General features: G+C 44.8%; 1 protein-coding gene across 1 annotated transcript in view; it reads right to left on the bottom strand.

Moving 5' to 3' along the window:
- LOC137142210 (complement component receptor 1-like protein) overlaps positions 1–17,638 on the bottom strand; it is a 36,228-nt gene extending 18,590 nt beyond the window's left edge. Inside the window, exons 1-10 of the mRNA XM_067531448.1 lie at positions 17,551–17,638; positions 16,992–17,219; positions 14,780–14,968; positions 13,127–13,226; positions 10,926–11,008; positions 7,640–7,708; positions 5,954–6,142; positions 4,252–4,566; positions 1,898–2,086; positions 532–631 (exon numbers count right to left, since the gene is read on the bottom strand). Of these exons, the coding sequence (XP_067387549.1) occupies positions 532–631; positions 1,898–2,086; positions 4,252–4,566; positions 5,954–6,142; positions 7,640–7,708; positions 10,926–11,008; positions 13,127–13,226; positions 14,780–14,968; positions 16,992–17,219; positions 17,551–17,638 (1,550 nt within the window). The remainder of the gene's footprint in view (positions 1–531; positions 632–1,897; positions 2,087–4,251; positions 4,567–5,953; positions 6,143–7,639; positions 7,709–10,925; positions 11,009–13,126; positions 13,227–14,779; positions 14,969–16,991; positions 17,220–17,550) is intronic.
- Positions 17,639–18,409: the final 771 nt, after the last annotated feature.

The following is an 18,409-nucleotide window of genomic DNA, read 5'->3' as shown; positions in this document are numbered from 1 at the left end:
CAGGTAGGACTATGTATTATCTAGACCATCTCTGACGTGTGTTTGTCTAACCTGCTCTTAAAAATCTCCAGTGACACAGATTCTACAGCTTCCCTAGGCAATTTATTCCAGGACCAGTCTCTCCCAATCATTCTTACCTCATCACAGGGAATCTAACCCTTGTTGCCTGTACAAAGCACCTAAAGTTGTGATACAGTGAAAAACAAAACTATATATTATGGTTGTTTTTTCCAACAGCAGCTTGGACAAATTGAAGCACACCCCATGATACCATAGCTACACCTGCATCCTCCCAACTTAATCGTTCAAGTGGAGGACTGAGAGACCGTGATGCACACTTGGCCACCGTCAGCTTGCAGGTTCTACTTTTTAAATAGGTTCATTAGGCTAGGACTGCAGATCTGTAGTACCTCTCGGAATATGTTTTGAAATTAGATCAAGCTTTCTATTATTAATTTTGCAGTGTTCACCAGTAGTCCTACACCACTCTAAGTGCTGTGAATTGATCAGCATAGGTTGTCCAAAACTCACCCGTCATCACAAATTATCTTTACTTTTGCACCGAACTGGTAATTTGTTGTAACAGCAGCGCTGCCATTCTCTGGTCCTTTTGGAAAACCACAAGATTTCCCTAGCACAGAACAAGACAGTATTAGCATATTATGTTGATGCAACAAATCCTAACCTACTTAGAAGAGACTATGGCAATGTCAGACCAGCTAATTCAGTCTCCTCTCGGTTTTTTTCCCTACTTAAGGATAAGTATCCTTATTGTCCATATTAAATGTCTAAATATATCCCTTTGTCAACTTCAATGGCAGAGATTCCCCCAAGCTGATACAGGGAATCATTTGTGAGAGTCCCTCTGGTACCAGGCCCTTATTACCATAAAGAACACACTGTTAGAAAATCACCATGTCCATATGCAAATCAGAAGAGACATACTGTGTTCAGTTAGCCACATAGAGAAAGTACAAAACAAGACTAATGATGATATTGAGAAAACATCTCTGTCCCTGATGTGGAAAAAGATTTTTGCACATAAACATACATGACTTATTATATACATCAAGTATTTTGCTAATCAGGCATGCTAGACTATTTGAGTCTAAGACCACAAGAAATTCACATCAAAATTAATATATAGCCTATGTTTGTCAAACAGAATATAATATGTATGTGCAAAGAGCTGCGGTTAACAGTGATCCCTCAGTTGGCTCTTTCCTCTCACCCTGTATCAATGTATGTTTTTGCATGGAATACAACAGATACAGACTCAACATAGGTAGCTTTGCCAAAACGTATGGTATTCTTCACAATAAAAGCCATACTTCATTTAAGTTTTATTATGTATTTTGGTATTTGAACAACTTTGCCATACCTAGAATTATTAAATACTGCATTCATTTTTAGTACTGTGATTCAATTTGGTTGAACTGTATGCTGGATTAATGGTCTCTGTGGGTAGACTTTTTAAATGTGTGAATTTTAACAACAAAAATAATACCATTCTTCTCCTTCACATATAGATTCCAGGGATACTGTGCTCACCATTTTAAATGGATATTTACCACAGCATGATATTAACTTTACTGCATTATTTGCAATTTCCTATTGCTGCTGGGAAGCACAACGAAGACAGGGAGAAGCTTAACTGCAGCAAGTGCTAACTGTCTAATGTTCAATAGTGCTCACTAATGTTCAATAGTGCTTTCTCTCGCCATTCAAAACCTAATTGAAATTTAATATCAAAACCTGACAAAAAGGTATTTCAAACAAAAATTGAGAGAAGGCTGTTCTGAAATGTGAACAAGCTGCTTACCACCAAACACTCCTAACTGCTCACAGATGGCTACTTGCTCAATGGAGATAGAAAAGTGACAAAAAAGATACTGACCTCTACAAAGCTCAGGGGCTTCTGACCACGTTAGATTTTCAAGACAAGTAATGTTATGTGTCGCTTCAGTGCTCTCATAACCTGGGCGACAGACATAGCTCACATGGGTTCCAACAGGATAGTAACTCTTGTCCGCATCCTTCTGAATTAAAACAGCAGACTTTAACCTCGGTGGGTCACCACAGCTACCTAGCAATAAAAAGCAAAAGACAAAAGGTCTGAAAGATTCAGCTATTAAGAGAGACATAAATATTGTGCTTTAAGATTTCTATTTATATATAAATACACACACACATTTATAAAAAATACAAAGCGTGCACAGCTTTGTAACATAAGTGAAGGGTGCCTAACAGTTACCCTGACCAAAAAGTTTATGATTTAGTGGCATCAGCAGGTATTACAGTACAGCCACAGAATAGAATCTGAGCATTATACCAGGACACATTACAAAATACATGGGGGAGGAGAGAGGCTTTTTTTTAAGGTTACTTTTAAGGGAGCGAGGCAAGCAACTTGGGAAAAGTTAGCTGGGTGCTGCTCCTATCTGTGGATGGTACAAACTAAGGAGTAAAAAAGAAAAGGAAGGAGCTAAGAGAGAGGAAGGCATTATTAGGTCAAAGCATGTTGCAGATTAGAAAAAGAAAGACAGATTCCCTTCTCCTCCTCCTCACCTCCAACTCTCACTGAAGTTTCTGTTTACAACAACTACATGCTTTTCTTCAACTCTAAACTTGTGACCCCTTTCCAGTCTGGGTCCATCCTCTCCACTTTATTGAAGTCTCAACAATTCCCAGGGCCTTTACCCCACCCCTCCTCCTGGACCTCTTAGTACCTTGGGTACCATCAAGCATTTCTACTTCTTTTAATCCCATCATCTACCGGCTTTTGTCACTCCACCCTCTCACGGTTTTCCCCGACTCTTCTATCTCGTAGTTTCGGCTCTAATTTAGTGGATCCTCCAACTCCGCCCATCAGTGAGCGTGTGCCAGGATTCTCTCCTCAGTCCATCCCCTTTTCCTTGTACACCCCATCTCTGGTATCCTATCTGCTCTCACAGGTTTGGATGCAATCGTTATATTGACAATTCACAAAACTCCCTCTTGGATTCCCTGCCAGCAGCTTAAACTGCACATGCCAAAAACGGAGCTCCTGTTCCCTCCGGAATCTTTCCTTCTCCACATCTGCAGTCGCCACTGATTAAACAAAATCATCATCCTCTCTGCTGCTCATGCCTGTAATCTGGGCATTATTTTTGACTCACCCCTTTCCATGAACCCCCATGTCCTAGCTACATCCAAATCTTGCCATTTTCCTTCATATGTTCTCCAAGATCCAGCTTTGCTTAGTCCAGACTGCCAAAGCTCTCCTCCAGACCCTTTTATTTTCTCTATGAACTTGGCTTTTTTCACATTATGTCAACCCCTATTCCGTGCATCCCTCCACTGGGACTCCCTTCTTTACCTCATCAAAAAAAGCTTCTTATCATCTCTTTTAAAGCACATCTCATCACAGCCCTGCCTTACCTACCAGATGTCTCCTCCCATGATGTCCACCACCAGCTGAGCTCTACCAACGAACCCAACCTTTATCACCTCTTAGTCCATTTCTCCCAGAGGCACCTCCATGCTTTCTTCCTCACCTGTCAGACAGGCTCCTTGAAAAAATTCATAGCTGCTACCTTAACCTCTATGACTCATATTTCTACCACAGTGCCTATAGAACGGGGCTGTTTTATACAATCCAGAAACGAGGCAAGCCACACTGCGTACACCGCCAGTCTACATGATAACGCGCTGCCCTCCCTCCCCACCACCCTCGCCCATTCATTTCATCCATCTGTTGCATTTTGTTGTTAACCAGGATTTAGAGTTCTTTAGGGGACAAACTCTCTCTTTATTACATTTGTACACAGCATAGCACAAGGGGTGCAGGATTCCCAAATGGGCCCTTTAGGCAACATAAAGGGTAATACACAGATATTTCATTTCTGAAACAGCTTTATTTCACATTTACCATGTGATGCAGTGAAACTGTATGAGCATCCTGAGGACAGAGGCATCCCCATCTATATCTGTGCAGTCAACATATGAATATTACTTCCCATTCCTGACCATCTAAACTGCACATTCGTGAATCAAGCACAAGTCCTCTCACTGATGGATGCTCCCAGATTGCTTTGCAACAAGATGCTTGAATAAGCAGCTTAATTGTATATTGTCACTGATCCAGTAAGGAACTTGAAATTAGTTACTGAAACTAATTTTGAATAGACCTTTTCAGTGGGGAAAGTCTGACACTTCCATCAGCAAAAGGTGGCCCGAGCAAGTTTGTTCCAGAGAAAATAAAATACTTACGACCACAGAACTCTTCAATGGGTGACCACTCTGAGTTTGGAAGACAAACCACAGCATCTGGCTTTCCAGGGATACTAACAAAGTCATCAAGGCACCTGTATCTCACTGTTGTGCTGTTAGGGACGCCCTGTGTGCCAGTAGTATCAGGAGAGACGGCACGACTCAGTCTTTTCAGGGTCCCACTGAGCTGTGGAAGGATATGACGGAGCTCTGGCAGGGCCCGACTGAGCTCTGGCAGGGCTTGACTGAGTTTTAGCATGCCCCAACTCAGCTCTGGCAGGGCCTGACTCAGCTCTGGCAGGGCCCCACACTGACCTATCAGAAAAACATAAGAACATAGTCTCATTTTAACAGGAAATATTTATTTTAAATAATTTCACACAGCTGCCTTCATCAGAAAGGATCCTGACGTGCCTTAGATGCTACAGGGACCTGCCATAGGCCAGGTGAGTCCAGTTGTGTGTGTGTGTGTCTGTTGGGAGAGGTGGTTTCCTGAGTTTTCCCAGTAGCTTCTGAGAACACACAAGCTTCCCACAGCCAGGGCTTTAAACTAAAGACTCGTCTTCACTGCTGTGCTAGGTCAAGTTACCTACACAGGAATTAGAATTAGAGCAACCACGCTGCAAAATAATGGTGGAGGTACATAGAGTGAGTGGATTAGCAGCATGGAGTAGCTGAGTCCCCACTGCATGACTAGCTCCAGACTAAACAACTCTCAATCTTCCACCCACACTCCCAGTGTGGTATATTTACAATACCACTTAATTTGAGCTGGAGAGCTTCGTCCCTTAAACAAAAGCTTCTTTTGACCACTATTATTACTGTGCTCGGAGCTAGAATGAATATTTCTCCCCTTTTACAATCAACAGTTTTATTTGGGCTTTTTTTAAAGAGGTCCTGGGATTTTTTTCAACACATAAAAGGGAATTTGACAAAAGGAAAGATTGACAGTTCACTCATCTGGCTGTTCCAAAAATCGTATAAACAGCCATTCCACTCACAGAAAGACATCAGATGCCCCAAGATGACTAGAGTGACATTTAAAGGGTTAGTATCTGACAAAACAGGCTAACAGAAAAGAGATCCAATCCCAGATTCGCCCCTTCTCTCTCCCACAAATATTTCAAAGCTCTGCCCCCTAGCACACAAGTGCAAGTATCGCCGAACATCACAGCTAAGACAAACAAGAAAAAAATAAAACTAATTTTACTCATTTCATTTTCCTTCATATTTCTGAGACTCCACAGTGCAAGACTGTATTTATACTGATGAGACTCAAATCTCCCTTCTGGATGCCCTGCCAGCGGCTTAAAGTATGCATGAAAAAAAGAAACAAAACCCACATGAGCTCTAGTTCCCTCCCAATCCTTTTCCCTGTCAACACAGGCAGTCACCACTGATAAAAATCCACCATCCTGTCGGCTGTAATCTGGGCATCATATTTGACTCAATTCTTTCAATTGACTCTCACATCTTTGCTGTACCCAAATCTTGTCCTCTCTCATCTGTAACTTCTCCAAGATCCAGGTTCTCTTTGACCACCCACAGCTCTCATCCAGCTCCTTATATTCTCCTCTCCAGACTTGGCCCTGAATTTCTTTAAGCAATTTTGAATAGATCTATTCAATGTGACACCACTTGCCATTTCATAAGCAAAGGACAGCCTAACACAAGTTTGTTCCAAAGACAATAAAATACTTACGAACACAGAACTCTTCAATGGGTGACCACTCTGAGTTTGGAAGACAAACTACGGCATCTGGCTTTCCAGGGATTTTAACAAAGCCATCACGGCACCTGTATGTCACTGATGTGTTGATGGGGAAGCCCTCTCTGTGATCAATATCAGGGGGGACAGCATGACTCAGCGTTGGCAGGGCCCCACACTTCCCTGTAAGAAAAACACACTCAAACAAACCTTTGGCCATGTTAAGTTTCAATTATTAGCAAAACATCCATAAGGAAATGCCAGCAAGGTGAGCGAAGATGCAGGATTGGAGGGAGGAAGACAGGTCATGTGTGGAGAGATAGAGCTGAAAGTTTTCAGTATAAAGGTGGTAGCCAACAGCATGTCAACAAATGAGATCACTTGGCTAAGAGGTGCAGAGAGAAAAGAGGAATGGGCCAAGCTCAGAGCGCTAAGGAAAAGCTTTGGAAAGTGAAAGGGGAAGAATGATCCACGAAAAGAAATGGTGCAGGCACAATGAGAGAGAGAGAAAAATGAGGAGAATACCGAGTCAGCACTGCCAAGGGAAGACACTGCTTAACGAATGGCATGTCTGAAAAAAAGATGATAGATGAGAAGCCCTAAAATTCAGTCATAAAGACCTCATTGAAGACTAAAGCCATCAAAGAGCATGAAATTCCTACTGCAGTTTGCACATGGCATATCTGCAGTAAAACATGGGTCATACAGCTTTGCTTTATGCTTCACAGATGCAAACCTCAATTTAAAAAAATGTTCCCTTCCCCCAATCATGTTTAGCAATTTGTTCTGTTGGTTAACATCTGCTCCTGTACTTATTGGTGTGTCTCTTGGCATACGTAACTACACTAAAAACAAAGAGATGCCATAGAATTAATCTAAATAACCCAATGCTGAGCAGAACCTCTTCTCTGTTCCCTCTGCCACAGAACTAAAACCAGAGAACAAAAGCCCCATTCCAGAGTCACAAAGAATCTACCTAAAACAAGCAAGCTAAAATACATGTTTATACTTCATTGGGGGTAAAATCTGTGACATCTGCATTAATATACTCCCAGGATAGGCAACCCTGCCTTAACAGAGGTTACTTTAACTATCCTTGGTCAGTCTGTTTCCAGTGCAATTTCTCTCAGATTTTAAAGAATCACCTCCACCAAGTGATCAATTTCTGCATGGACACTTATGACTCATTACACTTAGGTTGCCAGCATCCAAACTTGTAAGAGAACATGGTTCTACTTAAAGTTAAGCAGTAGGTTCACTGGGGTAAAGTGAATTTCTTCTTTAGACTGTTCTTTCCTCTCTTATTAGTGCACTTCGAGAGGTTTGACAATTCTGGACCCATTTACTGGGGTGGGAATGCATCATTACCTTCACTGTCAACTGCTAAACTCTTCTTCCTACATGCCCATGTGAGTAAATGTATAAATGCTCATATACCAAGAAAGGTCTCATAGACCAGACAAATGTCATCAGTGCCAATGGAGAGCATGCAAATGAATAAAGAAACACTTTATCAAGTTTTCAGGTGAGCACCAGGTGAGCATCATCATATTTGCATCTGTGAATAGCAGAATTATAGAAATGAAAACCACCTTCACACTGTGCATTTCATTTTTATTCAAGTGGAAATTTGAACCTAAAATTTTAGACTTCTAATGAATCAAAATTCTTCCAATTTACCTGAGGCATTACCACCACCGTCTGCTCCTCCTCGAGGAACCCTTGAGAGTTTCTCCTGGGTAATTATGACTAAGCAAAAAGAGGAGGAAAAAGCAGTTATGAACATTACATCAGTTTCCCATCACCAGCCGGCCACTCAGAGCCAGGAACATCCCAAACTGATGTTGAGGAATCTGTATCTCTATAGACACACTCTCTCTCTCTCTTTTTTTTAAGTGCTCTATCACTTCCATGGTTTACAGCAGGGATGTGAAAGGCTCAAGGTGGTGTCTCTTGCTGCCAACATGAGTTACAAACTGCCCAAATCTGTCATTTCCCCTCTTTTACTCATCAGAATTTACTAGAGTGACTTTCAAAATCCGTGAACATGCTATCCTCACTGAGCATTCTCTGCAAGGTCCTGCCATATGCAACTCCAAATTCCACCTCCTGATCCCTCTCATCAAAATAATCTTTGGCTTAGAAGAACGTGCACTGTGTTGGGAGCCAGGAGGTGATGAGCGCAACTCTCATTATTTCTAATGACTGGTGTTAATAATCCTGTGCCCCTCAAAAGCCAAATGATCACTGAGCAGTGCATCTTCCCTGAATGAAAATTACACAAGAAGAGAATCCAGATCTCTAAAATGGCAGACCCAAGTCTCATCCACTTAGCCTTTCACAATGAACCTGCCAAATCTAAATACTTGGCTATGCGGTCTGTACAATGAGGCTACCCGTATATATATAAACCATTGTTTTAGTGTGTTGGGTATCTACCTCTTTTGGTTGATCCAGATAACAATTTACTCCTGCTGCCAGCTATTATAATTAGTTCTTACATGATCTCTCTGATGTGATAGAGGTTCATACTGCAGCGCGTTAGGCCCCAGAGTAAAACCTCGATGAGCTGTCCTCCATGTGACATTAGTTTTATATATACTTTTTTCTTTTTAAATAACTCAGAAGTTACATAAAACCCAACAGTAGAAAAAAGTGATTAAAGTTGCAAAATAAGCACTCAGACATTAGAAAATGATGTAATTAAAGTTATTTATGCAATCTTAATTCTTCCTCCTTGTGTGTGTGTCAATTGTCAGCTATTCTTTAAGGATTACGTTTCCAACAGTAACTAGCTAAGCCTTCCCAAGCAGAAGCTACCACTCCGCCCCTCGCCCCACCATCACTCTGCCCCAGGCTTCAGCCCTGGGCCTTCCAGCAGCTGGGGATCACCTGGGATTAATCCCCAGGCAGTTGGAGGTTCCCAGGAAACTCCTCTCCCACTTCGAAAGTTGTGGCGAGAGGGGACGGAGCAGTGCAGGGCAAGGAGGGGCTCCCCACATGGGCAGTGCAATCCACGAATCTAGAGAGAGGGGGAAAAGCCGCCCCCTCTGCTCTCCATGTTCCTAGCCAGGACCCTGGGCAGCGGTGAGTCCCGCCGGGCAGGTTACCGCATAGGGCTGGGGAGCCAAGGCCACCAGCCAAGTTACTGTTGGGAGAAGCGGCCACAGCAGCGGGAGAGGCACTGAAGGAAGCGCTCAGTGTGGCTGGCGCCTCTTTGGCTCCCGGCGAGTTGGGGGAGCAGCAGGGCTGCAACTGCCCCTTTGCCCCCAGCATTGGCGTTGTCTTCTGGTGGCGTCGCCAACTCCCCCCGAAGTTCCCGCTCCTCGCACCTCTTCACAGGGGGATCTCAGTGGAGGAGGCGAAACCACCAGGAGGCAAAGCCACCGCTGCTGGGGGCCGGGATGCCGGCTCCAGCCCTGCTGCTCCTCAAGTCACCGGGAGAAAAAGGTGAGCACTTCCCTTGGCACTCCTCCCGCTCCTGTGGCTGATGCTCCCAGCGGTAACTCAGCTGCTGGCCTCGGCTCCCCCACACCAGGGGTGGGCTGCTGAACGGAGCTGGGCAGGGACCAGCCTGACTCAGCTGGGACAAGGAAGCACTGTGGTTTGGCCCCAGAGAGGAGAGCAGACAATGGGAAGGGGACAGGGGCCAAGTGGGAGCTGGGGTGGAGCGTAGGTGGGGATTCAAGGAGAGGCAGGGCTCCAGCCCAGACTCCCCAAAGGCAGGAGTCACCAGCTGCCATGGCTAGTCACCTCTGCATTTGGGGGCAGACCCATTCTAAACTCCACTGATTTTATCTGAGTTGTACAGTGAATGGAGGCTACTACAGTAAGTGAGATATTATGGTCATATTTGTAAATTACCAATGAGTTGTAACCAAAACTTTCCGCACTGCTGCCATTGTGTACCTCATTGGTAATATGAGGAGGAGGAGAACAAGTAATCACTGAAGGAAAAAAAGAATGGCATCGTGAATGTTAATGCACATTTCAGGTAGAGGTGCATTGTAAAGATTAAGTAGCCATTTGTCCACAATTCTTTCCAAAAAGGGGAGAAAAAATGTAACCATTTGAGAGTATAATTAGCACTGTGTTTTAATAAAATGTGAGGCATTACCTCCCTGAGATTTGAAAGCTTTCTACTTTCAAACTTTTCTCCACACCCAAACTCCATCTAAAAGATTTTGCCTTCATTAAACAAATCCCAGATATTTGCCTTATCAGAACACATCCCTCCCCCCACATTATATACAAGGCGCTGGGATTCTTTGATTGACATCTTTGAAAGAGAATGTAGTATTTTTACAATGTTCCACAAGCTGAAAGCTTAAATTGGAACTTTCCTTCCAGCTGCAGCTGGTTCTAGACCAGATAGCAATAGCCTGGTTGACATGACAGACCCACCTCAGATAGTATCCAAAAGGACTAACACTTAAAGCAAATAAATTGGGAAGAGGTTTTAATATTGGATTTCACTTCGAAAGAGCCTCAGATTTTCAGTGTGGAGTCCAGGGTTTCTTTCTTTCTTTGTTCGTTTTGAGGGGAAGAGAATTACACTAAATAAAAAAAGTTGGATGAAAGACTTCAAAAGCAGCAGAGATTATTTGGTGAGGAATGAGAAACTAACCAAACCCCACCATCCCAGTATTCAGGGTTCAGCTGTGTTTAGGTCATTAGTCTGGTTGGAATCTATAACCACACAGCAAGTGCCAGGTGAATGCTCTGTGGGGATAGAGAGGGCTGTGTGGTGTTTTTTGTTTGTTTGAAGTGTGGATTCTACAGAAGACACCCAGCAACACAATGTACCCTCACACACTTTCAGCCAGTCTCCCTGCTCTCAAAAACATCTATATGATTGACATAATCTAAATTAAGTGAATGTAAAAAACACACGAAAGCTCTGTAACAGTTACTCTGCAACAGCTCCAGCCCTGAGTACTTCTTAAAACCATAAGGATAGCCTTACTCTGACAAGTTGGAAGTTGACTCCATTCAACATGGTCTCCTTTACTCACACAAAAGATAGAAGGTTTCCCGAATAATTTGAACCTAAAGAAAAAGAGAAAAAAAAATTTCTTACCTATCTCTCTAATTGCTCCTGTAATAGTCCAGAACTTTGGAAAAGCAATTCTTTCTGCCATAAGTGACTCGGTACGATCATTCCTGCTATAAGTACCAACATGATTCCTAAGACTAAGGAACGCTGAGTAGTTAAAGCCAATTTAGAACAAACAAATAGGTGGATAGAAGATTGCAGAGACCATGTTAGCAGGTGAAATCCTTCATCTCACGTCTATTCTAGCCTGATGCTTGGAATTTCTGGGCAATATCTTTGTTAATCCTTACCAAAGGGAAACAAGTGGGTCTCTCTTCTCCACATCGTTTTTAGTACTTCTTATTTCTTACACCTCCAGAAGGTGGAAAAACTCCCTAAATCAGCCCCAGAATTTGGAAAACACTAAGGAAATTAGTAATTTTTCAGACTGTTAATCTTCTCAACGTGTTCGCATGTAAAAGAGGTTTGGATTTGCAGAGTAAGAGGCTGCGTCCCACCTCCTAGTTCCAATCTGCATTGGTGTTCGGGATGTGGGCTGTTGGCATTCTACACTTTTGATCACCATTCCAGATAAATGAGGAGCAAAGTACTAAAAAGAGTATCTCTGTCACTCTGGAGGTCAGCACCTCAGCCTGCTTACTTCCATCATTCCTCTTCCTATTTTAACTCTGCTCTTCTACCAAGGAGTCAGCAACAGTCCACGTCTAAAGGCCCCTGAGCTAGACCTCTAGCTAAGTCCTGCCCAGGAAGTACTGCATACTGGCAATGCAATCACTTAGCCTTCACCACTTTCTTCCTTTATCACTACAGGCTGAAGATTGTGGCCTTATTTACCAGAGCTTTGGCAAGGAAGTTTAGAGAAACAGATGAGAGGTGCACCTACTAACGCTGGCTTCTGCAGGTCCTTTCACTGGTCTGCTGGAATGGCAGGGATCAAGAAAAATGGACATGAACATCATTTCTGGCCAGGTGGCTACTGCTTTTCTTCCAACTTAAAACATAAAACCCAAAGGCCCCCGGTGCTGACAGCAACAACAGGGGAAGAAGACAACTGCCCAGAGCTGTCCCACTGCTACCACTCTTTCAAAACATCAACATCTTAATGTCCAAACATAATCAGCTCATTTAAACCCAAAGCTTTCATCGGTTGACACAATTCCAGGGCATGCAGCCCCTGTACACTTCTGCATAGGAAAATGCTAAGTATCACAACAATAGCTTGGACGTTCTTGGGGGTGCACCTCAGATGCAGTATTGCCCAGAGCAAAAACCACTGGACTGGGGCTCAGGAAACTTGGATTCCATTCTCATTTCTGCCTCTGGCCTGTGCGTGACCTTGGAAAGTAACTTCCCCTCTGAGCTTCAGTTTCCCCATCTGTAAAATGGGGTTAACAATACTGCCCTCCTTTGATATCTGATAACAGCTAGTTGTTATTACATCAGCTAGAAAGTAGGTTGATTGATAGCTAAGACACAGGAAAAGGGCATTCTCTTTGTCTCTCAATCTCTGTGGAGTTTCAAGACAGAGTCATAGGACTGCAAGGGACCTCGAGAGGTTTTCCAGTCCAGTCACCGGCACTCAGGTAGGACTAAGTATTATCTAGACCATCTCTGACATGTGTTTGTCTAACCTGCTCTTAAAAATTTCCAGTGACACAGATTCAACAGTTTCCCTAGGCAATTTATTCCAGAACCAGCCCCTCCCAATCATTCTTACCCCATCACAGGGAATCTAACCCTTGTTGCCTGTACAAAGCACCTAAAGTTGTGATACAGTGAAAAACAAAACTATATATTATGGTTGTTTTTTCCAACAGAAGCTTGGACAAATTGAAGCACATCCCATGATACCATAGCTACACCTGCATCCTCCCAACTTAATCATTCAAGTGGAGGACTGAGAGACCGTGATGCACACTTGGCCACCATCAGCTTGCAGGTTCTACTTTTTAAATAGGGTCATTAGGCTAGGACTGCAGATCTGTAGTACCTCTCGGAATATGTTTTGAAATTAGATCAAGCTTTCTATTATTAATTTTGCAGTGTTCACCAGTAGTCCTACACCACTCTAAGCTTTGTGAATTGATCAGCATAGTTTGTCCAAAACTCACCCGTCATCACAAATTATCTTTACTTCTGCACCGAACTGGTAATTTGTTGTAACAGCAGCGCTGCCATTCTCTGGTCCTTTGGGAACACCACAAGATTTCCCTAGCACAGAACAGGACAGTATTAGCATATTATGTTGATGCAACAAATCCTAACCTACTTAGAAGAGACTATGGCAATGTCAGACCAGCTAATTCAGTCTCCTCTCGGTTTTTTTCCCTACTTAAGGATAAGTATCCTTATTGTCCATATTAAATGTCTAAATATATCCCTTTGTCAACTTCAATGGCAGAGATTCCCCCAAGCTGGTACAGGGAATCATTTGTGAGGGTCCCTCTGGTACCAGGCCCTTATTACCATAAAGAAAACACTGTTAAAAAAATCACCATGTCCATATGCAAATCGGAAGAGACATACTGAGTTCAGTGATCCACACAGAGAAAGCTACAAAAAAGGACTAATGATGATATTGGGAAAACATCTCTGTCCCTGATGTGGAAAAAGATTTTTGCACATAAACATACATGACCTATTATATACATCAAGTATTTTGCTAATCAGGCATGCTAGACTATTTGAGTCTAAGACCACAAGAAACTCACATCAGAATTAAGATATAGCCTATGTTTGTCAAAGAGAATATCATATGTATGTGCAAAGAGCTGCGGTTAACAGTGATCCCTCAGTTGGCTCTTTCCTCTCACCCTGTATCAATGTAGGTTTTTGCATGGAATACAACAGATACAGACTCAACATAGGTAGCTATGCCAAAATGTATGGTATTCTTCACAATAAAAGCCATACTTCATTTAAGTGTTATTATGTATTTTGGTATTTGAACAACTTTGCCATACCTAGAATTATTAAATACTGCATTCATTTTTAGTACTGTGATTCAATTTGGTTGAACTGTACGCTGGATTAGTGGTCTCTGAGGGTAGACTTTTTAAACGTGTGAATTTTAACAACAAAAATAATACCATTCTTCTCCTTCACATATAGATTCCAGGGACACTGTGCTCACCATTTTAAATGGATATTTACCACAGCATGATATTAACTTTACTGCATTATTTGTGATTTCCTATTGCTGCTGGGAAGCACAATGAAGACAGGGAGAAGCTTAACTACAGCAACTGCTAACTGTCTAATGTTCAATAGTGCTCACTTTGCTTTCTCTCGCCATTCAAAGCTTAATTGAAATTTAATATCAAAACCTGACGAAAACGTATTTCAAACTAAAATTGAGAGAAGGCTGTTCTGAAATGTGAACAAGCTGCTTAACACCAAACACTCCTAAGGCTACATTTATACTGAGGGTGGCATATTTGCCACTGCCAGGTCGATCTTTCTGGATCGATTGAGCTGTCAGTGATACCCGCTCAATCGATCACAAAGTCAACTGAGTAAATCCACCCCCTCAAGTAGTGTAGCGCTGAGCTGACGGGAACACTATTCCCGTCAGCTCAGCGCAACGTAAACAGCGCACAGAAGGGAAGCAGAGCAATCAACATGAGTTACGCCAACTACTCTGTGTAGTTTGTGTAACTCCCATTGACTGCCGCCAATCGCGCAGTAAGTGTAAACCAGCCCTAACTGCTCACAGATGGCTACTTGCTCAACGGAGATAGAAAAGTGACAAAAAAGATACTAACCTCTACAAAACTCAGGGGCTTCTGACCACGTTAGATCTTCAAGACAAGTAATGTTACGTGTCGCTTCAGTGCTCTCATAAGATGGGCGACAGACATAGCTCACATGGGTTCCAACAGGATAGTAACTCTTGTCCGCATCCTTCTGAATTAAAACAGCAGACTTTAACCTCGGTGGGTCACCACAGCTACCTAGCAATAAAAAGCAAAAGACAAAAGGTCTGAAAGATTCAGCTATAAAGAGAGGCATAACAATTGTGCTTTAAGATTTCTATTTATATATAAATACACACACACATTTATAAAAATACTAAGCGTGCACAGCTTTGTAACATAAGTGAAGGGTGCCAAACAGGTAACAGTTACCCTGACCAAAAAGTTTATGATTTAGTGGCATCAGCAGGTATTACAGTACAGTCACAGAACAGGATCTGAGCATCATACCAGAACACATTTCAAAATAAGTGGGGGGAGGAGAGAGGTTTTTTTTGAAGTTACTTTTAAGGGAGCGAGGCAAGAAACTTGGGCAAAGTTAGCTGGGTGCTGCTCCAATCAGCAGGTGGTACAAACTAAGGCGGAAAAAAGAAAAGGAAGGAGCTAAGAGAGAGGAAGGCATTACTAGGTCAAAGCATCTTGTAGATTAGAAAAAGAAAGACAGATTTCCCTTCTCCTCCTCCTCCGCATCTCCAACTCTCACTAAATGTTCTGTTTACAACAACTACATGCTTGTCTTCTTCAACTCTAAACTTGTGACCCCTTTCCAGTCTGGGTCCATCCTCTCCACTTTATTGAAGTCTCAACAATTCCCAGGGCCTTTACCCCACTCATCTTCCTTGACCTCTTAGTGCTTTGGACACCATCAAGCATTTCTACTTCTTTTAATCCCATCATCTACTGACTTTTGTCACTCCATCCTCTCACGGTTTTCCCCCTGACTTTTGCATCTCATACTTTCAGCTCTAGTTTAGTGGATCCTCTGACTCCTCCCATCAGTGAGCATGCCAGGATTCTCTCCTCAGCCCATCCTCTTTTCCTTGTAAACCCTGTCTCTGGGATCCTATCTGCTCTCACAGGTTTGGATTCCAACATTATATTGACAATTCACAAAACTCCCTCTTGGATTCCCTACCAGCAGCTGAAACTGCACATACCAAAAACAGAGCTCCTGTTCCCTCCCGAATCTTTCCTTCTGCACATCCGCAGTTGCCACTGGTTAAACAAAATCATCATCCTCTCTGCTGCTCATGCCTGTAATCTGGGCATTATTTTTGACTCAGCCCTTTCCATGGACCCTCATGTCCTGGCTATATCCAAATCTTGCCATTTTCCTTCATATGTTCTCCAAGATCCAACTTTGCTTAGTCCAGACTGCCAAAGCTCTCCTCCGGACCCTTATGTTTTCTCTATGGACTTGGCTTTTTTCATGTTATGTCATCCCCTATTCTGTGCATTGCTCCACTGGGACTCTCTTCTTTACCTCATCAAAAAAAGCTTTTTATCGTCTCTTTTAAAGCACATCTCATCACAGCCCTGCCTTACCTACCAGATGTCTCCTCCCATGATGTCCACCACCAGCTGAGCTCTACCAACAAACCCAACCTTTATCACCTCTTAGTCCACTTCTCCCAGAGGCACCTCCATGCTTTCTTCCTCACCTGTCAGACAGGCTCCTTGAAAAAATTCATAGCTGCTACCTTAACCTCTACGACACATATTTCTACTGCAGTGCCTATAGAACTCTGCTGTTTTATACAAGCCAGAAACGAGGCAAGCCACACTGCGTACACCGCCAGTCTACATGATAACGCGCTGCCCTCCCTCCCCACCACCCTCGCCCATTCATTTCATCCATCTGTTGCATTTTGTTGTTAACCAGGATTTAGAGTTCTTTAGAGGACAAACTGTCTCTGTATGAGCATCCTGAGGACAGAGGCATCCCCATCTATATCTTTGCAGTCAGTACACAAATATTACTTCCCATTCCTGAGCATCTAAACCGCACATTCGTGAATCAAGCACAAGTCCTCTCGCTGATGGATGCTCCCAGATTGCTTTGCAACAAGATGCTTGAATAAGCAGCTTAATTGTATATTGTCACTGACCCAGTAGGGAACACGACACTAGTTATCGAAGCTAATTTTGAACAGACCTTTTCCGTGGGGAAAGCCTGACATTTCCATCAGCAAGTTTGCTCCAGAGAAAATAAACTACTTACGACCACAGAACTCTTCGATGGGTGACCACTCTGAGTTTGGAAGACACACCACAGCATCCGGCTTTCCAGGGATTTTAACATAGTCTCGATGGCACCTGTATCTCACTGTTGAGCCGACAGGGACGGCCTGTGTGCCAGTAGTACCAGGAGAGACGGTAGGACTCAGCTCTCGCCGGGCCCGACGCGGTGGCTGGGCCCGACTCAGCTCTGGCAGGGCCCCACACTGACCTGTCAGGGAAACATACCAACATACTCGTCCAGTGTCTCTGCCCGTCTACACTGCTGCTTGCGCCGGCAACGCTCCTGTCGCCTCAGGGGTGTGACAAACCCGCACCCGGGTGTTCTCCCGGCTCGTCCCTGCCCCGACAGAAGCGGGCCGGGGCCAGTCACAGCCCCACCTCCCCGCGGGGGCTCGCTCCCCCACCGCGGCACGACACGGCACGGCACCAATACCCGCCGCCCTGCCTTCCCGCCGCGGCTGCCGCTCGCCTTTCCCCAGCCCCTCCGCCCCGCCGCGCGCTCTACGCCCCGGCTCCGCTCCGCGCCCGCCGCCCCTCACCGCGAGCCCCGGGCACGGGCAGCAGCAGCAGCAGCAGCAGCGCCAGGAGCCGCCGGGCGGCGGGCGGGCAGCGCGGACACGGGACCATGGCGGCGGCGGCGCCGCGCAGCCCTGCCTCAGCTGCGCTCGAGCGCTAGCGTCCGCGGACTGCCAACGGCGCGCGCGGCAGCCGGAGTGACCGGGCGAGCGCAGCAAGGGGGCGGGGCCTGAGTCGTGGGGGCGGGGCTGGTGTCACTGCTGGGCAGCCACGTGCGGTCCGGGCAGCGGGTGGAGGCCTTTATCGTTTCGGACCCGGGTCCGCCCTGTAACGTGGGAGGTGCGGGGCCCTGCTTCGAGCAGGGGCGGGGTAGCTGCTGCTGGGATCCCCGGAGCGATCTGTCCTGGCCTTGCTTTTCTGTAGCACGTCCGACCGCCCCCACGTTTCCCTTCCCCTCTGCACCCCCGAGTGCTGCGGTCTGCCCCCGCTCCGCAGCCCGGCCCGCCCGCCCGCGGGCAGCTCCCCGCTGCAGGTTTGTTCCACAGGCGAACACCGTGATTTGTACTCACCGCACCCCGGTCTTCTTTCCTTCGGGAACATGCTGCATTTCACCCTTACCGCGTTACACCAAAAGAGTCAGAGCAGGGACAGCGGAGAGGGACGGGGGTGTTTAAAAACGATGTCCCCTCTCTTTGTAAGAAATGCAGCTGTGGGCTGGGGATGGCATTTCAGCTGTAGACTGATTCGTTCCCCCCAATCTCAGTGTCGTGGGTCGAAGGGAAAGCGGTCCGTGCCGCTGTGCTTTCTCTCTGTCCTGATCCACCACGGTAAGACTTGTCCTAACCTCAGTCCTCAGGTAGGCAGAACCCACTCACTGTAGGG

Source organism: Emydura macquarii, unplaced genomic scaffold, assembly GCF_026122565.2.
Source record: "Emydura macquarii macquarii isolate MOO-44397 ecotype Brisbane River unplaced genomic scaffold, CSIRO-AGI_Emac_v2 contig_3220, whole genome shotgun sequence".
Lineage (NCBI taxonomy): Eukaryota > Metazoa > Chordata > Testudines > Chelidae > Emydura > Emydura macquarii.
This window is presented reverse-complemented; position numbering and strand designations above follow the sequence as displayed.